Source organism: Diabrotica undecimpunctata, chromosome 2 (assembly GCF_040954645.1).
Source record: "Diabrotica undecimpunctata isolate CICGRU chromosome 2, icDiaUnde3, whole genome shotgun sequence".
Taxonomy (NCBI): Eukaryota; Metazoa; Arthropoda; class Insecta; order Coleoptera; family Chrysomelidae; genus Diabrotica; species Diabrotica undecimpunctata.
The window spans coordinates 177210706-177232511 of NC_092804.1; the positions used below are offsets into that span (position 1 = coordinate 177210706).

Below are 21806 nucleotides of genomic sequence, written 5' to 3' on the forward strand. Positions count from 1 at the left end.
GATATTTATACTCCTCTGGTTATAGTCCTTGGGCCAGATACAAAATCTGAAAAATCCGAAAACGGCAAGTTTTGGACAATGAAATGAGACTGGGTGATATAATTCATAAATATAATAATTTTGGTAACATATATTACAAGGAGAATTGTTATATTTACTTCGTTTACCGCCAATTGAATATTACTATTCCTGTCAAGATGGACTCCTAGGTACTTGACTGTTGTAATTAAAGCAGAGCTGTCGGTTATTTCTTGGGCATACTGTATACAAAGAATGTAACAGTGCTACGACGAACTGCCTATTATTGCCCCTTGTTTTAGACAAACTATTAATTTTATTTATGCTGAGTCCTGAGCTATCCGGCTCTTAGCTTATAATTGAAGATAAAATTCAGAGTCGTATATATATATATATATATATATATATATATATATATATATATATATATATATATATACGCGTACATTATTATAAAATATTGTTAACAAATGTAATGTTACGCTGGCTCACATACTATTAATATAAAGGAAATTATGTTGCATATTGTTAAATGAAATTATTTTCCTTATGGGAGTCCCTGGCACGCAAAGTTTTCCAACAATGTTTCTGTGAATTACATTATTCATTTTAATTATTCAAGCTATCAGAATTCAATGATTCATTTTAATTATTATTCAAGCTATCAAAAAAAATATCACAAAAAGTGTATTAAAATGTTTAGTAAATATTTAGAGAATAAAATATACAATGAACAAAATATTCAAGCAAAAATGTTACATCAAAAAAATAATACAGAACATTTTATGTCACTATCCATATTTCCTTAAAACACAATGAAGAACTGAATATCACCGGCTTAACCAAACATAAGTATTTAAATAGCAGAATTTAAAATTTTCTACAAAAGCTTAGAAATTGTTTAATAATTGTCTTAAAACAAACAAACAGTGCTCTTAAAAACGTATACGAGCAACATACAGCAAACACAAAGCTCAATACATATAGGTATTTCAAATTATAAAACAAATACTTGCTTAGTAAATTAAAGATTTTTAAAGACAAAAGTAGGTTATCTATAGTGTATTTTGAATTTAAAATGTCTTTTGATTGTTTGATAAATGGTATTTAATTCTGTCCGAGACCAAAAAGACATAAGATGCATTGAAAACTTGTACTGGCATCAAACAGCACAGTTAAAAATAGACAATTCTATATCCAAAACCATACATATAAGAAGGGGCGTTCGACAGGGATGTGTGCTTTCCCCTCTTTTATTTAACATTTATTCGGAAGCCATATTTCAAGAGTCTCTGGAGGATGCAAAGATGGGAATCAAAGTGAATGGAGTACTGATCAACAACATACGATATGCTGATGATGGTGTCTTAATTTGTGACAACATAGTCGATCTTCAACAACTTGTCACTATAATCGGAGAATACAGTAAGCGAATGGGATTAGAGATTAATACCAAAAAAACCAAATTTATGATCATCTCCAGAAACTTGAATGCACTTGAAAACTCCACCATAACACTGAATACTAAGTCCATTGAAAGAGTGAGTAAATTTAAATACCTGGGATCGTGGCTTTTTGAAGACTGGGCATCGGACAGGGAAGTAAAATATCGCATTGAGCAAGCTCGACAAGCTTTCGTAAATTCAAGAAGGTACTGACTTGTTCAGAGTTCGATCTTCAACTGAGACTAAGGTTTACTAAGTGCTACGTGTGGTCAGTGCTGCTATATGGCGTAGAAGGCTGGACACTCAAAACGAGGGATATAAACAGATTAGAAGCTTTCGAAATGTGGCTCTATCGCCGTATCCTAAAAATACCAGTTACAAAAATCATAGCATGTGTCCTCGATATATTTTTGACTTATCTACTAATCGTGGCATTTTCTTTCTATTCATTTCAATTCGGACTTGAAATGTGTTTTGAGTTAAAAAATTGTTAATGTACGCCAAAATATTTCCTTCGTTAGAATATTCAATATACGGTGTTTCTTCAATTCTTCTTCCTTGAAAATTGTAACTTATTCTATAAACTTTAGTAAACCACTGACGAGCATTTGTAACCTGTTTGTCTTACCAAATATTTCTTACAATATCTTCTTCATGATTCCCTGCTTCATCCAAATAAAAAATATAAGTGTCTCCTCTTCTCAGCTTAAATCTTCTTAATGAGCCATTTTAAAGTTATTTTTAAAAATCATACATCAAAGAAAGAGAGGCTCTCTTTAGCATACAAGTGCTATTTCAACGATGTAGAGATAAAGATATAACGCTAAGAAATATTAGCGATATTAACTGGAATCAAACATTATCTAACCGTACAGAGGCAGGAGAATCCGATGATATCAAAATCAAACGCGGGGTCCAACAGGGATGTATGCTATCACCGTTGCTATTTAACATATACTCCGAGGAAATCTTTCAATAAGCAGCAGAGGATGCTGAAGCCGTAATTCGAATTAACGAAAAATATATCAATAACATCAAATACGCGGATGACACGGTGGTATTCGCTGACAGTTATGAAGACCTCTAGGAGTTAATGAATAGAATCACAGAAATAAGTCAGAGATATGGACTTTCACTGAACATTAAGAAAAAAAAATATATGATAATCACTAAGAAGGAACAGCAAATATTGTGACGATTATTTTGCCTACCACATTGGAATCATTAGGGTAAGCAAAACAGACAAAAAACAGGAAACAGGAAGAGACAGCTTACAGTTTGAAATGTACATCCTTTTTATTGTTAGATAAATTTATATTTAGATTTCCCAAGTTATTTTTTTTTACAGTAACCACTTAGATGAAAAAACGTTGAACATAAATGATTGTTAGCGGAAAGTGGCCGAAATTTTATCCTCACCAATATTGTACCACCGTTGTACTTATTCTTTATGAGGAAGCCAGAGCGCCTTTATGTTATTTAGTGGAACTAGTCACTACCTGGAGTTCAATGCTGAAGTTTTACAACGTTCACATTTGTCGATTTTGTTTTATCGAATTTTTTGTATTTCACGGTGTTTCAGTGTAGTTTTCTAGTTCCATACGTAAGGTTACAGCACCTGTAGAGATATGTGCAAACTACTTTGATGTATAAATACAAGATAACATGTATTTAGGTGTATGAAACTCTTTGCTGGACCATTTTTAGGTTAGGAATCGTAGTTTATTTACATAAAGTGCAAATTTCCTATATTGTACCACGCCGAGTTGCCTATATTGTACCCATACAATTTTAGATACCATTGGGTATTTAAGAACTACTTATTTTTAAAAATAAATAAATAAATAACACACGCCGTTCTTGTATGTTTTAGATGCTTAAAGGAAAATATGGGACTTTGAATGTGAACGACATGAGCCGGGCTCTTTAAACAGTTCGTAATGGAGACTTGGGATTAAATGAATGCTGCAGGTAGTATGGAGTAAGCCTTCCTTACTCCGTCATCTATATCAGGCAAATAAAGAAACGAAGATAGGATGCGAACGTGCGCAAAAGATTCAATAAAAGAAATGTTTACGTCTTTTTTGACCTTCTGGAAAAAATTGTTGATGAGAATAAAATTAATGCAACTCGCATATTTAACGTTGACGAAATGGGTGTCAGCATTGTGCAGAACAAATGCCAAAAGGTCTTGCACAAAAAGATAAAAGGCAAGTTGGGTCAGTGTCTAGTGGGTAACGTCGAACAGTCAATACGACAGTTGTTTTCTGTGCAAGTGCTTCAGGAATTTACGTTCCACCTATGCTTATTATTAAGCGTATGCGAATGATCAATGATTTGAGGATTGGTGGTCCACCAAAGAGTATGCTTGTATCAGAATTAGGCTACATGACTAGTGACCTCTTTGTAAAATGGCTCCAGCATTTTATTGATTCTGGGCATACGAAACATTGCGTGCAGCCTTTGGATAGATCATTCTTTAAACCTTTCAAAGCCTACTACACTTAATCAGTTGAAAAGTGGCTTTGTTCTAACCCTGGATTATGTGTCACACAACTTCACGTAGCTGGCTTGATTTCTGAAGCTTATGGGAGGGCAGCAAGCATTGAAATTGCAGTTAATGGTTTCCGAACTAATGGAGTATGGCCTGTTAAACGCATGATCCTCAAAGATCATAACTTTTGTGCAGCTGAAAATTTAAATGACCTTGAAAGCATTAAAACTCGGGAAGATGGTAAAAAGAAAGAGTCTAATAGGACAAATAAGGAACCACTAGTCCTACAACAGGAGCTGATGTAGAGTACGAAATAATCTGGTCTGAACTACCTAGTCCTAAAGATAGTTTAGCTATGACCACTACACCCACTAGATCTACTAAAAAACTCGTGAAGCAAGTCCAAAACTTAACATTTCAATTGATTTCATTTCCCCGATATCGAAGCCTCATCTAAAGTCCAAAAAGAGAACAGCGCAAAAGGCAATGGTTTTAACGGGAAGTCCGTATAAAAATAAATTAGAATTAGATAAACAGTTACAATTAGCACAGGAACAGATAAAACAAATAAAAAGGAAATTGGGGAAGGTTAAAACTAAATCGTTTAAGAAACTGGGTAAGTGCTCCAAAAATAAAACTAGAAGGTAAAACTAGTCTTAAAAGAAACAAAGAAGCTATCAAGAAAAACTTAGCAAAAAAGAAATGTGAAAATCCTACAGAGTCTATTCTTCTAAATGCCGCATTAAGCTCAAATCAATCTGACGTTGATATAGAGATATGTGTTGAGTGGTCCTCTTCAATTTACGAGGAAAAAAGGATTGAAAACACGATTCAATGCAGCAAATGCCGTTCATGGAGCCACGAACTTTGTGCAGGAGTCCAATCTGGAACCCAAACTTTTTCTTGCTTTGAATGTAAATAGAAATATTATGTACGTTCAAACTGAATAATTTCTGATATTGGAGAATAAATTGTATTAAACAAAACATGATTAATGGTATTCACACCAAAATTTATTTTACTATACGCTGATACCTTTATATAGGTTACTACGGGTACAATTAAGGAAACCCATGGTACAATAAAAGCTACTAGTGTTCTAAATTGCACCACTTGCAAGTTACAAAAATTATCATGTGTGTGTAAATGTTTATGATTTATCCTAATACATTTAAATTAAAATTCGAAATATGTTATATGGTACAATATTGGCAACTCTGATGTATATTATTGTTCTTTAAGTGCCATCTTCATTTCGAAGATTGACAATTTCATCAAAGCTTACGTTCGAGTGTATTATTCTAAACAGATAGTTATTGGTGGTATTGAACCAGTTGCTCATATTTTTTAACCAGGATATCTTTTTCTTGCTAGAAGGGGAACCTACTAACAATATAGAGCTGGAATACCGAAATGAGGAACTCGTGGAACCCCCCTCGGTAGATGAAGTGAAAATATCTATAGAAAAACTAAGGAACCATAGGTCCCCAGGTAGCGATGGTATCCCAGCAGAGTTATTTAAGCACGGTGGAGAGCACCTCACCAAGGTGATGCGAGAAATTGTTTGTAGAATTTGGTCTGAGGAGCAAATGCCTGAAGAATGGAGCTTAGGCTTAATTTGCCCGTTACACAAAAAGGGAAACCAACTGGAATGCAATAATTACCGCGGAATAACTCTCCTAAATACAGCATACAAGATATTGTCAAATATTTTGCACGAGAGATTAAAGCCTTATACTGAAATGTTTCTAGGAGAATATCAGGCAGGATTCTGGCGTGGACGTTCAACCCTTAATCAGATCTTTACACTACGACAGATTATCGAAATAGCGCAAAAGTTTAACATAGATATGTATCATATTTTTGTCGATTTTAAAGCGGCATATGACAGTGTCTTAAAACCAAGTCTTTACAACGCTATGAATGAGTTAGGAATTCCAAAAAAACTCATATGTTTGATAAAAGTGACAATGGCGAAGATGCTATCAGCAGTAAAAATTCAAAACGACTCGTCAACCCCATTTCAAAAACATAGGGGGTTAAGGCAGGGAGATGCGCTGGCGTGTCAGCTTTTTAATGTCGCCTTAGAAAAAGTTGTACGAGACGCTAATTTAGATAGCAGGGGAACAATATTTAATAGATCAGTCCAAATTCTAGACATTCTGGACATTATAACAAGAACTAGGGCGAGAACTGCGGAAATCCTAACCGAGCTAGTAGCAGCAGCAGAACGAATGGGGCTACAGATAAATCAAAATAAAACCAAATTTATGGCGACTAACACAAACACAAGAGCTGGAAATGTTAACACAAATTTAATCATCAATGACCAAAACTTCGAAGCAGTCAAAGAGTTCATATATCTAGGGACATCGGTTAACCCCAATAATAACACATCTGATGAAATAAAAAGGCGAATAATAATTGCAAACAGGTGTTATCATGGTCTATCAAAGTACTTAGCTAACAAACGTCTATCTCAAAAAACTCGTATAAGGCTGTATAGAACACTGATAATCCCCGTTCTCACATAATATGGATCAGAGGCATGGACGCTAACAAAAAGAGATGAATCCGCTCTATCCATTTTTGAAAGAAAGGTGCTACGCAAGATATTCGGAGCTGTCTGTGAGAACGGAATATGGAGGCGTAGATACAACTTTGAACTGCAGAATATCTACAAGCATACGTTTGGTGGTAAAGATATTACCACTATAATTAAGCGAAACCGCCTGCAGTAGCCCGGGCCCCTGAGTCAAACATGATAAAAAAGATTCTAACAGCGCAACCCGTGGGAATGAGAAGACGGGGTAGACCAAAGCTGAGGTGGATGGACGGTGTAACATAAGATGCCGAGAAGATCGGAGTCGGCAACTGGAAAATGCAAGCGAAGGACAGAATAGAATGGCGTAGAAAGCTTGAGAAGGTCGAGGCCCTCTAAGGGCTGTAGCACCAAGATGATGATGATGATCTTTTTCTTCCTATTTATCTTCTTCCACTTATATTAACTGATATTTTTTTCCACTTATGATACGTTCCAATAGAGCAGTTTTCTTTTGCAATGGTCAGTAAAACTTTCTTCTATTCTTTTATTCATCGTAACGCCTTAGTGTAGAAATTAGTGATTTTATGAGTCTATGTAGTAGGAATATCGCACTGAAAAAACATAACATTCAAGCTTGTTAAACTGTTTGTTTGGGCTGTTAGGCCGTTGTCTTCTGAGTTTAGTTCTCGACGTTTCGCCAACACACATATACCATTCCACATGTGCGTGGTATTCGGTATACTCCGGCCGTTACTAATGGGTCGCGGGACTTGATTATTTTCAAGGATGTGCTCCGTCCAATTTAGAAAAATAGAGGAAAGCAAGGGTGTAGGAAGAAGACGAATATATTAGTGGAAAAATCCAAAAAATGGTATGATTGCAATTTAAAATAACTGTTAAATAGCTGCTTCAAAAGTTAAAGTGGCCGAGGTGACTGCCAACCTCTGTGACAGAGATTGTATTTGAAGAAGAAGAATAAGGTAGAAAGTTACTACAAAAAAGAAAAAAAGGATTATCCGATAAAGTGCAGTCATTGCTATATTGTTAAATATGTTTTTATAATTGAAAGAGGCGCGTTGAATCGGTGCGTGCTTCCGTGCTTGTGTCTCTGTCTTTCTCGAGCGTTCTTGGCGTTCAAGACACATTACAGCAGAAACACTTCCTTTCATTTCATATTTCTCCTATCATCGTCCTATCCTCAACAAAATCACTCAAATAGAAATTAGTTAAGTTTAAGTTTACATGTACAATGTTTTAGTAAACAAAATATATTTCTATAGTTAAAATTTGTGCAATTCTTATTTTCATTCAATTCCTTGTTCCTATTGTGCAATTTAATAATATTCATATCAATAAATATTCTACCGAGAAAAAGACGTTGTCACGTAAAATCTTCGCCCGTAAAACCGACTTTACAGGCAACCGATTTTTTATCCTTTTTTTTATTATTTACCATAATCCTAGTTTTTTTTTCATAAACAAATTAAATGAATGTTTACAATGGGAGCAGAACCAGTCATAAAACCTATTGATTTACCTGGGCAGTGCCTTCTTAAACTCAAATTAAAATTTTCCATTATTACACTTATCAATTTGACTATAACCCAATTAGTAAGAAAAAAATTCCTCTGCTTTTATTAATTGTTTCAGCGCCGATTTTGAAATATCTTATCTATTTAAAACGTCAATTCTATTCTGTGAATTGCAGTTTTGATAACACACGGATCTTTTGCAATTTGTGGTTAAACATAGATAGCGGATGACTAGATTTCTAAGAAGGAAGTCATATCAATTATTAGAGGGAGTAGCTGATAATTAGAATTGATACGCAGTAAAAATATTAAAATTAGATTTTTTTATAAAAATATGTAAAGTGACGCAACATATTAAGTATGACTAAAACCAAAAGAATTGGCAGATAAAAATTTTATGTAGTACACAAAGAAGCTACCACCACTACGAGCCCCTTCCTATATCAGTTGGCCCACCTATGAAATTTGCAGTTTAAGTCGATTACCATAATCAAATTATACTCTGCCGTTTGCTTTTTGCTAATTATACAATGGGTCGAGGTAAAGTTATCGATGACAAAATTTGTTCAATCATTATTAGATTATTTAATTTTAATTCTGGAAAATCCAATTCAGAAATCGCAAATTTTTTGCAATTGTCACGTTATAGTGTAAGAAATATAGTCAGAAGATACAAAACTACAGGTTCGGTCGTCACAAAACCTAGAAATATACGAAAAAATAAAATAACCGAAGCAGATCGAAGGGCATTAACACGCAGTATAGTGAAAATCCGACGAGAAAATTATATGAGTATTGGAAAACACGTTTCTAGATCAACATGTCACCGAGAAACCTACAAAATAGGATTTGGTATGTACGAAGTAAGTTTTATAGTTGAAAAAATTTGAAAGAATTGTTTTTAATAAATTTCATTTTTATTTTAGGCTAAGGAAAAGCCACTTTTAACATTACAACAAAAGAAAAATAGACTAAGATGGTCAAAAGAGCATAAAGATTGGACTCAGTTGCAATGGGATTTAATACAATGGAGTAATGAGTCCAGATTTGTAGTGTGTGTTAAAAACAGTAGTACTAGTGACAACTATTGACAACATATCAGCTGATATTCGCAAAATTAGGGGACACACACTGGTAAATAGATTTTATAAACTAATAACAGACATGTAGAACACAAAATACGTTCCAGAAGTCTGAAAAAAGCCCAATTTAAAAGAACAGAGAAAAAAGAGAAACATATCCCTACTCTGTATGAGCTATAAGGTCTTTAACAAAAGAATTTGAGTCACTTCAGACAGCAAATCATAGTGGAGTCGAATTTAGACCAGTATGGTCTATTATACTATTACCCATCTATTCAATGTAAAACAAATATTAAGTAAAGTCTGGGAGTCTGCCCCCAACTGAATCTTTTTTAGGTCAGCCTTTAGGATTGCAATACAGCGCTGTTCTGGTAATGTTACAACTTGGGAATAGGAAGAGGAGTATTTCCTACACAAATTTAATCGTATATAATCTCTTATGATCAATTTTAATTTATGAAATCAGAACATAGACAAAATTTCTAAGAAAATTATTACTAAAACAGTCAAACCAATACCGACTCATACAAGTTTTAATATTCGGTAAATGCATTCACATTATCCTAATAAAGTCTATTTTATTTTGAACATATGAAGCTTTTTTATATTATTTAAAATAATATGTACAGTTAGAATTACCGTGAAAACCTATTGTCAAAAATGCTATCCTCAAAAATATTATCAATAGTTCTACAAGAATTTTCGTGGTATACGACATATTAAGTTAAATTTATAATTTATAATATAAAATCAACTAGACTTTTTTTCTTGAAAATATTTCTTGTTTTTATATTAGACAACTGCACTGAAACCTACAAGTTAATCTGTCAAACACCGAAACATATCCCAGTTTTACCAAATCTGTTTATAAATTCTTTTTATACTATTTATTAGACGATTTCTAGAAAACCTAACTTTTCTTTTTTACCCAGATGTATATTTAAACAGAAAATGTATTAAGAAGAAGATAATAAATAAATCATAAAAAGCAAGTTTCTTTTATTATTAAACACAGTTAATCATTGTAGAAAAATGTCGTAACACAAAACACCAAGTGCTTTAGCTTATTTTGCAGAGTAAGTAAAACAAGCCCAGCTCGTTGCAGAAATTCTTGGTTCAGAAACTTACAACACTAATAACCAACTTTTGGTCAGAAATAAAAATATCTATGAACACTAGCAACCATACCGAAAATGGGAGAAACATATCACTGACCTCTTAGATGATGCTGCTCGAGAAAGCTGAAATGGTTGATGGTGGTCTGTGTTGATAACACTGCCTAAGAGAAGCATATCAACCAAATGCAGCGACTTTACGCTGATTAATTTAATGAGCCACACATTTAAGGTATTTTGGCGAATTCTGCACACTGAGTATTTCTTCTACTCGAAAGCAGAATGGGTGATGCACGTTTTCCTATAAAAAAAAGTTGTGAACTTCGAAAGAACGTACCTATAAGTCTGCAGATCACGTCGATTTCATAGCTACAAGCAACAAAAACATGATAAAAACATTTATTTTGATAGAAAGAGAGGCAAAAATACTGACATAAAAATGTACAACAAAATCAATACAATGTCAGCAAAGCAATATAAATAAGACTTACAGAGTTTAACCATAGAAGATTGAAAGCGTAAAGATTTTGGATATCTAGGCTCACTAGTCATCAAAGACAATAATGTCAGAGAAAATATTAAAAGAAGGATACCTTGTATATGAGTCGGAGATATGGACATTAACAAAAGCTGATAAGAAATTACTAGCTACCTTTGAAACCAAAGTCCTTTTGAATTTTACACAGTATGCGAAGAACCTGGTATCATAGTATTTATAAATATTGTAATATTGCGGCGAAGAATTGGCTTTTATATAGATTTTAAAGCGAGGGAAGATTTTGATGATCTTTTTATGGAAATATAGTTTTGTAAATTCAAAAGCAATAATAATAATAATACCGACGTGTTCTAATAAATGTTATATAAAATCGTGAAATCAGATTAAAATCATTGCCTGTCCATGTTCAGCATAGTAGAACAAAGAACTTTGGACAGGAAATGCCAATCATCTCAAAACAGTATGACAATTAAGTATATAAAAAGTAAAGAGAAATTATATTTAAAATTTAATATATTTAAAATTGACTCAATTTAAATGAACTCCTTTTACAAAAAGAAGCCCCCAACGAAATCAGCCCTAATGGATCCACAAAAAATGAGATCGACTACATATGCTCCACGGAAAGATATATTATTTAAGATGTAACAGTTCTTAACAGATTCACAACAGGTAACGATCACAGGATGGTAAGTGCAAAAATTAGTATTAACGGTAACTATGAAATGAAAAGAAAAATAATTAGAAACTGAGATCTAGTAGATAGAGACAAACTAGGGCAATATAAAGAGATATACAAAGACCTATTAAAAGAACAACTTACCCAAAAATTAGACAGTGATGATAAAGATATAGACGAAATAGACAACATACTTACAGCAACGATGATTACATCAAGAAAAGAAATAGCAAAAAGGAACTTAAAAAGAACAACTATATATCAACAGAAACAAAGAAGCTTATGGATAAAAGAAGGAAGCTGAACGAAGAGGGCAAAAGGAAATCTATAGCATATGTAGAAATCGATAAAACAATAAGCAGAATGATAAAAGAAAATAAGAGAAAACAACAAGAAATAAAAATAGAAGAAGTAATACAAAACAACAAAAATGTGAAGTACTTAAGACCGAAATTAGGTAAGTGTGAAATAAACAAAATAAAAGATGTAAACGGAGTAGAAACAAACATTAAAATGACATGATAAATATAATCCACCATTTCTACTCAGAATTATATAAAACAAAAAAGGAACCACCAGAGAAATTAAAAACCAACTTAATGCTAACGTAAAAAGTGTCAGCTCAGAGCTACAGCCAGAAAAAAGCAAATCAGAAATAAAGAAGGCATTGAAAGAAATGAAAAACAACAAATCGACTGGAAAAGATGGAATAAATGCAGAGATGCTGAAATATTGAGAAAAATGGTAATTAATACTCTACATTCCCTTTTTAACAGGATATTAAAAGAAAAGGAATCCCAAACAACTGGAAGGAATCCATAACCATTATCCTACACAAGAAAGGGATTAAAGTAAATATAAAAAACTACCGTCCTATAACACTCCTCAAAGCTATGTAAAAACTCCTAACAAAAATTTTAACCAATAGATTAACGACAAAATTCAACGGATACCAGTCGACAGAACACGCTGGTTTTAGAAAGGGATTCAGCACAAGTGACCATTTACTAAGTTTGAAAATACTTATAGAACGAGCAAATGAATACCACATTCCTCTATATAAAGCGTTCATAGATTTCGAAAAGGCTCTCGATAGTGTCGAACATTGGGCAGTGAAAAGTTTTTTTGATTAACAGCAGAATTAATCACAGATATACGGAACTAATAGCCAATATATATAAGGAAGCCGAAACAACAATTAAAGTATATAAAGGAACAAAATCAATACAAATAAATAGAGGCGTGAGACAGGGTGACACAATATCACCGAAACTTTTTATTCGGGCCCTGGAAGATATTTTTGAAAGATTAGAATGGGAAGAAAAAGGTATTAAAATTTGTAGACGACGCTGGAACCATCTACGGTACGCTGATGACATCGCATTGATAACCGATAAAAAAAAAAGAATTATTTGAAATGGTGAAAGAACTGGACATAGAAACTGGAAAGATAGACCTTAATGTGTATTACAGCAAGACCAAAGTCATAACAAATACAGAGATGAAGACATCACAATGATGATCGGATGATAGAACAAGTTCAGGATAATATAAGAGTAAGAAAAAGAAGTACTTGTGACTCGTTTGGAAAAAATATATAAATGTTTTGAATGAGTTGGAGTCAATAAAAGGGGCTATTGGTTAACTATTTATTATTTCGAGCTTTCAATTGTGTTTACAATTATTATTATCAAGAGCTGTTAAAAAAGACAAAATATCTTACAAAGTTGAACTAGAAAGAAAAAAATGTTTTGTTAACTCACCAAATAAAATTAGTTTGGTTAATAAAATTGCTGCAAATACATTTCAAAAAGAATTAATACTAAAATGCCCTTATCTAATAAATTCTTCCCTGAAATTTTAATAATTTTGAAAACATTTTCTTAACAAAAATAATTGAATTTATAAATAGTTTAAAGTAGCGACCAATTACAAATAAGCCTCAATGTCATAAATGCCAACTTATGGCCCCAAATCAGATGGATAGATGATATCGAGAAGCACGTGGGCTCTAGGTGGATGACTGTAGCGACAGCCGGAGAAGAATGGAAAAGGATTGGTGAGGCCTATGTCCAAAGATGGACCGAAGAAGGCTAATTAAAAAAAAATTAGATATTTAAAATACAAAAATTCATTCCTAAGATCATGAAAAATATAATTCTTAATACAAAAAATATTAAAAGTAGATGTTGAAGTAACATTTAAAAAGGTAAATTCTCAGTAGTTGGCTGTATACTATACAAATATTGCATGATGCATAATTATCGTCCACTTCTATAAAAAGGTTCCATAAAGTAGGAATTTTCCTTCTTTTATTTGGCACAGATGGCATTTTTAAAATGTATGAGAATAAAAATTGTTAAATATCGATACAAATACGACGAGTTACACAAATTCAATCAACTCAAAACTGTAAATACCCTTTTCATATTCTTCAAGTCTTTGTTTGCGTACTTATATTACACTAAACTAGCGACGTTTATATTTATCCAAAAACATTATAATATTATATTTGCCTTTGCATTCCTCATTAGAAAGAGACTTCACAATACCGCCGATGCACCAACTACCTTTATCTCGTTGCTTGTTATCCTGTTACACGTCTCTCATTTCACAACTTTGCGACCGAGACGAAAACGTGAAGTATCACGTTTTAGCGATCAAGAACTGTAGGCATTGAAGAAGGAGTAAGAGCGAAATCACAGTCACAGTATATTTTGTTGTTATTCACAGGACTTGATAGATATTTACGGACTAAACTGGCCGTTAGTACAGGTGGCTTTTGACAGGTCGCCACACAGGTTTTACTGTAATGGGTATTTTCGGTAACGTTTAGTAATAAAGTTGACAAAATCCTTTATTAGGTTTTTATTGATCAAATAGTTCAAATAAATTCATTATACAGAATTTGGTTTATTATTAATATTATTTATTGAAGACGGATGCTGCCACCTCCTGGACATTCCCCAACTTTGACCACTTTCAGAGCTAAAAAATAAAAAATATATATTAAAATACCTTCACCAATAAATAGCTGTAGATCACCGTATACAGAACGTCATAATATGACGCCCACTATAAAAAGTTATTTATTTAAATTGTTTAGATTAAACTGGGTGATGCCATTGTCAAACTGAAACTCAATAGGAAGTTCTAAACTGTTGAATTCCTGCTTGCGTAATTATTTTACATCAAAAATCATGAAAAACTATTTGTAGAGGACCGAAATCTGTTATTTAAAAACAAATATTAAAATTTGTCTACGAAATAAACACATTCCAAAATTTTGCAAAAATATAATACATAATTTTCAAGAATATTGTTGTAAAATATAGGCCACACGTACTACAGAATGTGTATTTTGCAAAAATAAAATATATTTCCCAGAGTATTGTTATAAAAGTTAGGCAACACGTATAACGGGTTGCATTTGGTTGCAATGAAATTAGATATTAGCAATGTTTGATGTGTCAAAGTCATTCAACAATTCAAAGGATTTGAAAAACGTTTAAAAATATTGAGACCGTCATTAATAATTATACCTGTACAAACAATATTGCTGTAGTAAATTCAATGTCAATGGTCAACTGGGACCACTCTACTGAAATAAAACAACGCACAGATAAAACAAAATCAGCGTTTGTAAAGCTGAAATCTCTTTTCAGAAGTCACGATTTACCACTTAGTACCAAAATCTCTATCATTAGATGCTATACATTTTCTAAATTATTATACGGAGTAGAGGCATGGACGCTCTCTGCAGCTTCTTTAGGAAGAAGGTGCAGAGAGCGTGAGAGTTTTATTGAGGTCCTACGAATAATGGACAAGAAATGCGAGATCACTAACACAATCAAAGAGCGCAAATTAGAATATCTTGACCATGTTATGAGAAATGAACACAGATATGGCTTATTGGAACTCATTTTTTAGGGCAAGGTATTTGGAAAATAAGGAACAGGAAGAAGAAAAATATCTTGGCTTCAAAACCTAAGGAAGTGGTTTAATCCGTCTACAACCGAACTATTACGAATAGCTGCAAGTAAAGTTAGGATAGCTGTGCTGATCGTTAATATCCGGAACGGATAGGCAACATAAAAAGAAGAATGGTGAACACAGTGACGAGTGAGTAAATTGCCACTGCCGAAACTATGGACAGGGGAAAGTAGCAGAGACTCTCTGTAAGGCCAGCAGCCTGCCAAGGTATCCCGATTTGCTCTTAGAACAAACAAACCACCTAGGATTATAATGCTAAGCTAACAACACAAACGAAAACAAAAAAAAAGATTAGGAATGAAAAGAACAAAAAAAGAAACAGTATCAAAATAGCGATCTGGAACAACAAAGCATTGAACTACAGAGTCCAAGATATAGTATAGGAATTAGAAGATGGTAAAATAAACATACGCGCTATACAAGAAACATTTTATGAGTAACGTTTGTTCTTGCTAAGAGGTTAATTTTTTAAGAACTAAAAATATTCACTGGAAGGCTCTTTTTGAAGACGAAATTTTATTATATTTTAAATTTTTTATATTACTTACGAAAATAACGGCGCAAAATTTTCCAAATTGTCAACCCTTTATATTATATGAAGTACTTACTGGTTGAATGTTCGCAGTTGAAGTTACCCAACACACATTCGCTGCCGAAGCTCTTGTCTCCCTTTCCGGTTCCGTCTCCACCGCATACTGGTTTGTAGTCAACAGCACTACAGTCCTTTAGACATGGTTTTTTCTGTAGGGATGCCTTAGTTGATCCCTTGGATGGAACACCGTACGCCACGCTAAGGAGCACTACCAAAATACAAATATTTAAAGTAAGAAGTTATAAGCATTATTTAATTGATAAGACAATAAATTAAAAAATATATCTGTATCCTGGGGGTAAACCAAATTATGTACATTTTTATCAAAATTGGGATTACTGCACTTTTAAATATAACTTTTCTGGATCTACACAGAGGTAAACCATACTATGTCCAGAGAAAATTTGACGGCAAGTTACCGACAGTAGAGGTAAGCAACACCATGTGAACTTGGTGTTGTTTACCTCTACTAAATGTGTGCACTGTTATTTACCATCCGGACATAGTGTTATGTTCCCTGGTACCTGGTGAAATTGTCATGAACTAAAATAATTCTAACCAATTTATTTAGTTCGCATTAGTGTTAGATTGTTACAATACATCCGTTGTTTAGTAATTGCAAAATGGATCCGAACTCTCGTGGGAAAAGAATATTACAATTACTGTTATGCAATATTCCCAATGAAACAACACAACCTACAGATAAGCTATAGTTTAATAACAATGATTTAGTATTTTAACTCAACCTTAAATATTTAGTATTGTATTTTCTTTTGTTAAAGTCTCAGAATTGCAAACAGTACCTGCATTTTCTAATAGAAGTACCAATTAGAATGTTTTTGTTACTAGTAAAGAATTTTGTCTGTTTTTTTTTTTAATGATCATAATATGGTATGATTCTTGTCACTTATTTAAATAACATGCAGTGCCATTTATGTTATTTAGTTGTAAGCAGAGACAGGAATTTACCAAGCAATTTCCAATATACACTCGTATGAACAAAATACTACAATACATTGGACAAAATTTATTTACCGTTAAGCCTAACCGGTATCACAACAATTATTGTTGTTGTTGATACCAACAGGTGTTGCCAGATCTATATTTTTTTAATGGGGGTACGGAAATTGCTCAGTAAATTCCGGTCTTTGGTTACAAGGATTATTTTTGTGTTGGCCAATTATAGGCCTACAAAATTAGCCTATAATTATTACTACAAGGCTGGATTTGTTTCAGAACCACCTGGTCAATACAGTATATTTCAAGGTGAGTCGGATTCGGATATTGATAAAACCTATGAGTCTCTAAGTGGTGAAAGCTCAGAATCAGACAACAATGATGTGAAACGTATAATTAAACCAGCGAAAACAAAGGTAAAAGAGGTAAATCTTCTTAATGACGATTTATCCCTAAGCAGTGATGCAGGCAATTCCAATGAACATAATGAAATTATTTTAGGAGAAGAGAAAAGTGTTAAAAGAAAGGTACAAGTGCAAGCAAAAAGATAAAAAACGTGTAGTGAATGAACAAAATTTTGCCTGTAATGTTCGCAAACGGAAAATATCTGGTAGGAAAGAGTATCTCAGTAAAAGAGAGGTTTCTGCTAGAAATATAATAGCCAAATATGTTAAGATCAATTTAGAAGGAATATAAACAAAGATTGGGTAAGAGAAAAAAAACAACACTAAAAAAGAGAAATTATATATGATGACGTAAACAGAAGTTTCATAAAATACGAAAAGTAGGTTTTATAAGTGATTTAGACAGAAAAAAAAGTGACCAAAGAGGTTTTAAACCATTTTTTTTAATTTTGTCTCAATTCTGCAGATAATAATAATGATAAATAATCAAACCAAATCCGTGAGTATCAATGCAAGAAATAATATAATATTTACTATTAACAACTCGCAGATTGAAAATTTAAACAATTTTACATACCTTGGAGGTGTCATACCAAGGAAGCACGAAAACCGATATTTGCATAATAAGACGAAAAGCTCAGCAAGCTTTCAACATACTCAGCCTTATATGGAGGTCTGACCGATTAAGCACAAAGACAAAGATCCGAATATTCTAGTCAAATGTCAAGTCTGTTCGACTCTACGGATGTAAAATCCGTTAAGTCACAAAAACCCTTAGGTATTTACAAACTGTAGGTCTTAGTCAAAAAATGCCTACATAGAATGTTCATATTTTTTTGGCCCAACGCTGTCAGAAACGAAGATCTACTACACCTGACCAAGTAGAAAGAGATAAAGAATGAAATGAAAGTCCAGAAAAAGGTTGGATCAGTCATATACTTCGTAAAAGTAGCTCATTTATTGAAACGGCTGCTCTAGCCCACATACTACTACTGTCGTTTTAAAAGTCAATCGATATATTTCCCTTAAATTGATAACTTAAACTTACCGTTGATAGATGGCGCCTGTGGGGTTTACTGTCAAACATATCGATCAAGATATTTCATCAGTTACTCGCTTTAAAAGTTTGTTTATGTACCGGCATAGCATTGTTTTGTTTTGTTTTTTAATTAAACATGGGTGTTGCTAATTCTAGAGGTAAGTTTTTTTAATTACAAATAAAATTTGGGCGTTTTACATGATTTGCTAGTCATTGCTTTACTTACGTGTAATTATAGTTGAAATATTGTTTTGAGTTTTTTGCTACTTTCTTGTGTACGGCCATTTTTGTTTTGTTCTTTTAAAAGGACAGTAGTAATAAGCGCTACAAAATGGTTATTTTTTTAGGAAACCGTTAAAATTGCATGAGTTAATTGCAGAACTTGAGACAGATGAGATTCGAACGCCTCCTGATGGTATGATTATTTTTCCTCCAGACAATGCAAATGATAATATAACAGATTGCGATTCAGGAGACGAGGATAGACCATTTACCAAAAAGCCAGCTGAGAAATGACGTGGAGGTTATTTTCGACAATCAAGATCAGAGTGCAGAGAGTCGGATTCCAACGACGACGACGTACCTCTTGCTATACTAAGACAAAATACTTAAACAAAATCGCACGCCATTACAGTACTTCAGGCTATTTTTTGACGACAACCTATTCAATATGATAACAACATATTCAAATACATACGCGGCACAAAAAAACTTGACTACTGATGTTACAGATAATGAAATTAGGTGTTTTGTGGGTGTACTTATTTTAAGTATTTTGCTACGTGATGCTATCAAAAAGATACATGTATTGGGAAAATCGTGATGATAGTCAGAATGAAAAAGTCGTTGGAGCTCTATCGAGAGATCGATTTTCCCATATAATGAAAATTCTTTATGTGTGTGATAATAATAGTTTGGACAAAACAGAGAAGTTTGCTAAAATACGGCCATTATATGATTCATTGAATAGAAATTTTTTAAATCAGGCTCCTGTCGAACCAGAACATAGCCTAGATGAAGCTATGGTACCATATTTTGGAAGGCACCCTACCTATACAAACACAAAACATACACAAATCGTACAAAAACTTGGGTCTTGGTTCGTCGGTTGTTTAGTCTTATGCAGATGTGCTTCAATCACGCTTTCACGATTTCACCTTTTTTTTATAACTTCTTCTCATCCATGCATCTACTAAATAAGATAAAAACTAGAGGTCTTTTCGGTAGAGGTACAATAAGGGGCAATAGAACACTAAAATGCCCTCTATTTGCTCGACCAGCCATGAAAAAAAGTAAAGGGGGACTTACGATTACAGATTAGATAAAAACACAGGAATTGTGGTTTGTTGCTGGCACGACAATAATGTCATTACAATTGCATCTAACTTTTGTTCATGACATCACCTAGTTAAACGGTTTTCCCATAAAGAGAAGAAACACATTTTTGTTTCTCAACTAAATATGATAAAGCAATACAATTCTTTTATGGGTGGCGTAGACCGCTTTAACCAAAACATTAGTCTTTACCGGATCTCTATAGGACGGAAAAAATAATACTTTCAGCTAAAAGTACATGGAATTGACATGGCTATTCAAAACGCGTGGAAATTGGACCGAAAAGATGGAGGAAGCCTTGATCAGCTTGAATTTAGAAGGCAGATAGCTTGCAACCTTCTGGAAACCTACAAAAAAGATACCAAACGCGGCCCAACACGGTCTTGCATTCAAGATATGATGGTATGAACCATTTAATTGTTTATCAAGAAAAACCATCTCGTTACAGACTTTGCAAGAAAAAGGTTAAATTCTTGTGCGAAAAATGTAAAATACCATTACACCCTAAACAATATTTTAAGGATTTCCATACTTTGTAATTAATAAAGTTTTAATTTCTAATATATACTGCTTCTTACTGCTGTCCTTTTGGAAGACCATGACATATTTTGACATCTAATGCAAAAATTATTATTTTAGTATTTTTTGTCGATAAATAAGACACATTTCCTTATATTTCCTTTAAGTAAAGATAAAATTTAAAATAAAAATAGTTGGTTAGAGTGGAATCCCTAAGGAAAAAGAAAAAAAGGACGCCCAGCACAAACTTGGAGTAAGACAGTTTTAAGGTCAAGGAAATTGAAAGAGGAACAAGGTGAAGGCGTAAGCGCAAAAAAGGACTCGATGATTTTATTTATGGCATTTGTTTCATAAAAACGTTGGAATTATGCATTTTCGAAACGAAAAATTAGAAACAATTGAAAAGTTGATTCACGAATTAGAAATCTTTGTTTCGTTTGAAGTGACTAAAAACCTATAAGCAGTTGTGATAAATAAATAAATAAATAAAGAAACATAAAAAGCATGTAATAAATCCAGCTTAAATATAATTCTTAAAATTGTAGGTTATTTAAATCTACGACAATAATCCATTCTGACTTTAATAGCATGATTAGATAATGAAACAAGCTTAACAGAATGATTGAGTTCACAGAATTTGACTTACCAAGGACGATGAAGATCACAAAACAAAGTATAGATAGGAGTTTCATTTTGTTTTCGTAGCCACCAACAACTTTTTATGAGTAATGACTAGATTTGCCGGTGAAAAGCGATATTTATACTGTCCCCCTCTGGTTATGGTCCTTGGGCCAGATACAAAATCTGAAAAATTCAAAAACGGCAAGTTTTAGACAATGAAATGAGACTGTGTGATATAATTCATAAATATAATAATTCTGGTCACATATATTACAAGGAGAATTGTTACATTTACTTCGTTTACCGACAATTGAATATTACCATTCTTGGTATTATACCAAATTAACTACAGATAAAGTAAAAATAAAAATAAAAGGTTTATTGCCTTAATTTACTTAACAATCCACACTTAAATATTTCAACCTAAGATATCACAGTTTTATTTCATGGCGTCCTGCTTCTACACCGCCTACTGGCTGGACTGCTTCCTCTCGGACCTTGCATTTTTCTGTCATGGACTCCTTGGCTTCTTTTTCTGTGGGTACTTGTTTTTGGCATCGTACCTACTTTCCTGATTGGCTGTCTTCGGCAACCACCAGGCTAGACCCTGATCATATATGGTCGATCAGTCTGTGTTTTGATCTGTACATCCTCTGGATCCGATTCCTGGCGAGGATGTCCCTGGTCTTTAGGAGTCTTCTTGTGGATTGGTGGAAGAATTATCTTGTCTTTTTCTCGCCACCCACCTCAGTGGTGTATACTGGAGCCTTTCTGTGATGCTTGCACTTGTTATTGTTTCTTCCCATGTCGATCCATAGATGATCCTGTAGCATGATGTTTCTGTAGCTTCTAGCTTCTTCCAGTTGGTTTCCGATGTGGAGCTCCATACTGGGACAGCGTACAAAATTATCAATCTAACATAGGCCTGGTATAACTG

The 21806-nt window shown here is 33.3% G+C and overlaps 1 protein-coding gene across 1 annotated transcript; it reads right to left on the reverse strand.

Moving 5' to 3' along the window:
* Positions 1–14262: 14262 nt before the first annotated feature.
* LOC140435282 (turripeptide Pal9.2) lies at positions 14263–21035 on the reverse strand. The gene is made up of 3 exons (XM_072524103.1): positions 20895–21035; positions 16011–16202; positions 14263–14397 (listed from the first exon to the last, which is right to left on the reverse strand). Exons 1-3 carry the CDS (start codon positions 20938–20940, stop codon positions 14339–14341), a joined length of 297 nt encoding a protein of 98 aa, XP_072380204.1. The 5' UTR covers positions 20941–21035; the 3' UTR covers positions 14263–14338.
* Positions 21036–21806: the final 771 nt, after the last annotated feature.

Coding starts and splice junctions, on each gene's coding strand:
- LOC140435282 (XM_072524103.1), bottom strand. CDS start 20,940: ATGAAACTCCTATCTATACTTTGTTTTGTGATCTTCATCGTCCTTG. Junction 16,203..20,894: donor TGTGATCTTCATCGTCCTTG/GTAAGTCAAATT, acceptor GTATTTTGGTAG/TGCTCCTTAGCGTGGCGTAC. Junction 14,398..16,010: donor CAACTGCGAACATTCAACCA/GTAAGTACTTCA, acceptor TTTATTTTTTAG/CTCTGAAAGTGGTCAAAGTT.